This window comes from Helobdella robusta (genome assembly GCF_000326865.2).
Source record: "Helobdella robusta unplaced genomic scaffold HELROscaffold_180, whole genome shotgun sequence".
NCBI lineage: Eukaryota > Metazoa > Annelida > Clitellata > Rhynchobdellida > Glossiphoniidae > Helobdella > Helobdella robusta.
In genome coordinates this window covers 14,775-15,715 of record NW_008703982.1, presented here as the reverse complement: position 1 = coordinate 15,715, position 941 = coordinate 14,775, and the positions used below count along the sequence as shown (strand labels likewise).

Sequence of the window (941 nt, the reverse complement as noted above, 5' to 3'; positions counted from 1 at the left end):
TATTAAAACAAAAGGAAAGTAATTCGCTAATTAATAGAATTAAAAAGTTCAGCGACACGATGAAAGAACAATTGTGGAAAATGCCCCAAAACCCTAGTGAACTACCAACTTTTTTTGTACATCTCGAAAACGCTTTCTGTTCTAATGGAGTTGATCAAGATGTCAAGTCAAGACTTCTTCAAATGTGTTTACACGATAAAGCGAAGTCTATTATAACTCGATTAACAGTGCAACAATTAGATGATTATAATACTTTGAAAGAATTTCTACTGAGCGAGTTTAGAATCAGTCCAGTCAAATTGCGAGAACAATTTTTCGGCACGAAAAAAATACCAAATGAAACGTACCAACTATTATTATCGAAGTTAAAAAGCTTATGGAATTTTTATCTTAAAAGCAGAGAGATTGGAACAGATTTTCATAAACTAGTGAACTTATTAATGGCCGACCGAATGAAGGAGTTGCTACCCAGAGACTGTTTAAATTTCGTTCTTAGCCAGGAGCAAGATGGCTGGTTAGATTGTGATAAGTTAGCACGAATAGCTGATAATTATGCCGCGACATACGTCAAGGATAATAACAGATCATATCATCGTGAAACGGAACAAAATTCTTTTGTTGACACTGCATTTACTCAGTTTGATACAAGACAGGAAGCGAATCCACGCATATTGGACAAAACTAAAGAAGAAGCTATGAGAAAAGGATTATGTTTTAAATGTCGACAACCTGGTCATCTATCAAAAAACTGCAACAATTCATTTAAAATACAAAGAAATTCAGTGCAGCGCAGATTGGAAGTAAACAATAGTTATCAATATAATCGAAATACCCGAGATATTCAGTGGAAACATTTCTATAGAAGAAAATTCGTCGATATTGCTGTGGAAGGTGTACTACCCCAAAAGGCATTGCTCGACGGAGGCGCAGAGATTTGTTGA

General features: G+C 35.2%; 1 protein-coding gene across 1 annotated transcript; it reads left to right on the top strand.

The window, feature by feature from the left end:
- Positions 1-80: 80 nt before the first annotated feature.
- Positions 81-941, top strand: HELRODRAFT_184139 (hypothetical protein; the record flags this gene model as incomplete). The annotated part of the gene is made up of 1 exon (XM_009016567.1): positions 81-941. One exon carries the CDS (start codon positions 81-83, stop codon positions 939-941), a length of 861 nt encoding a protein of 286 aa, XP_009014815.1.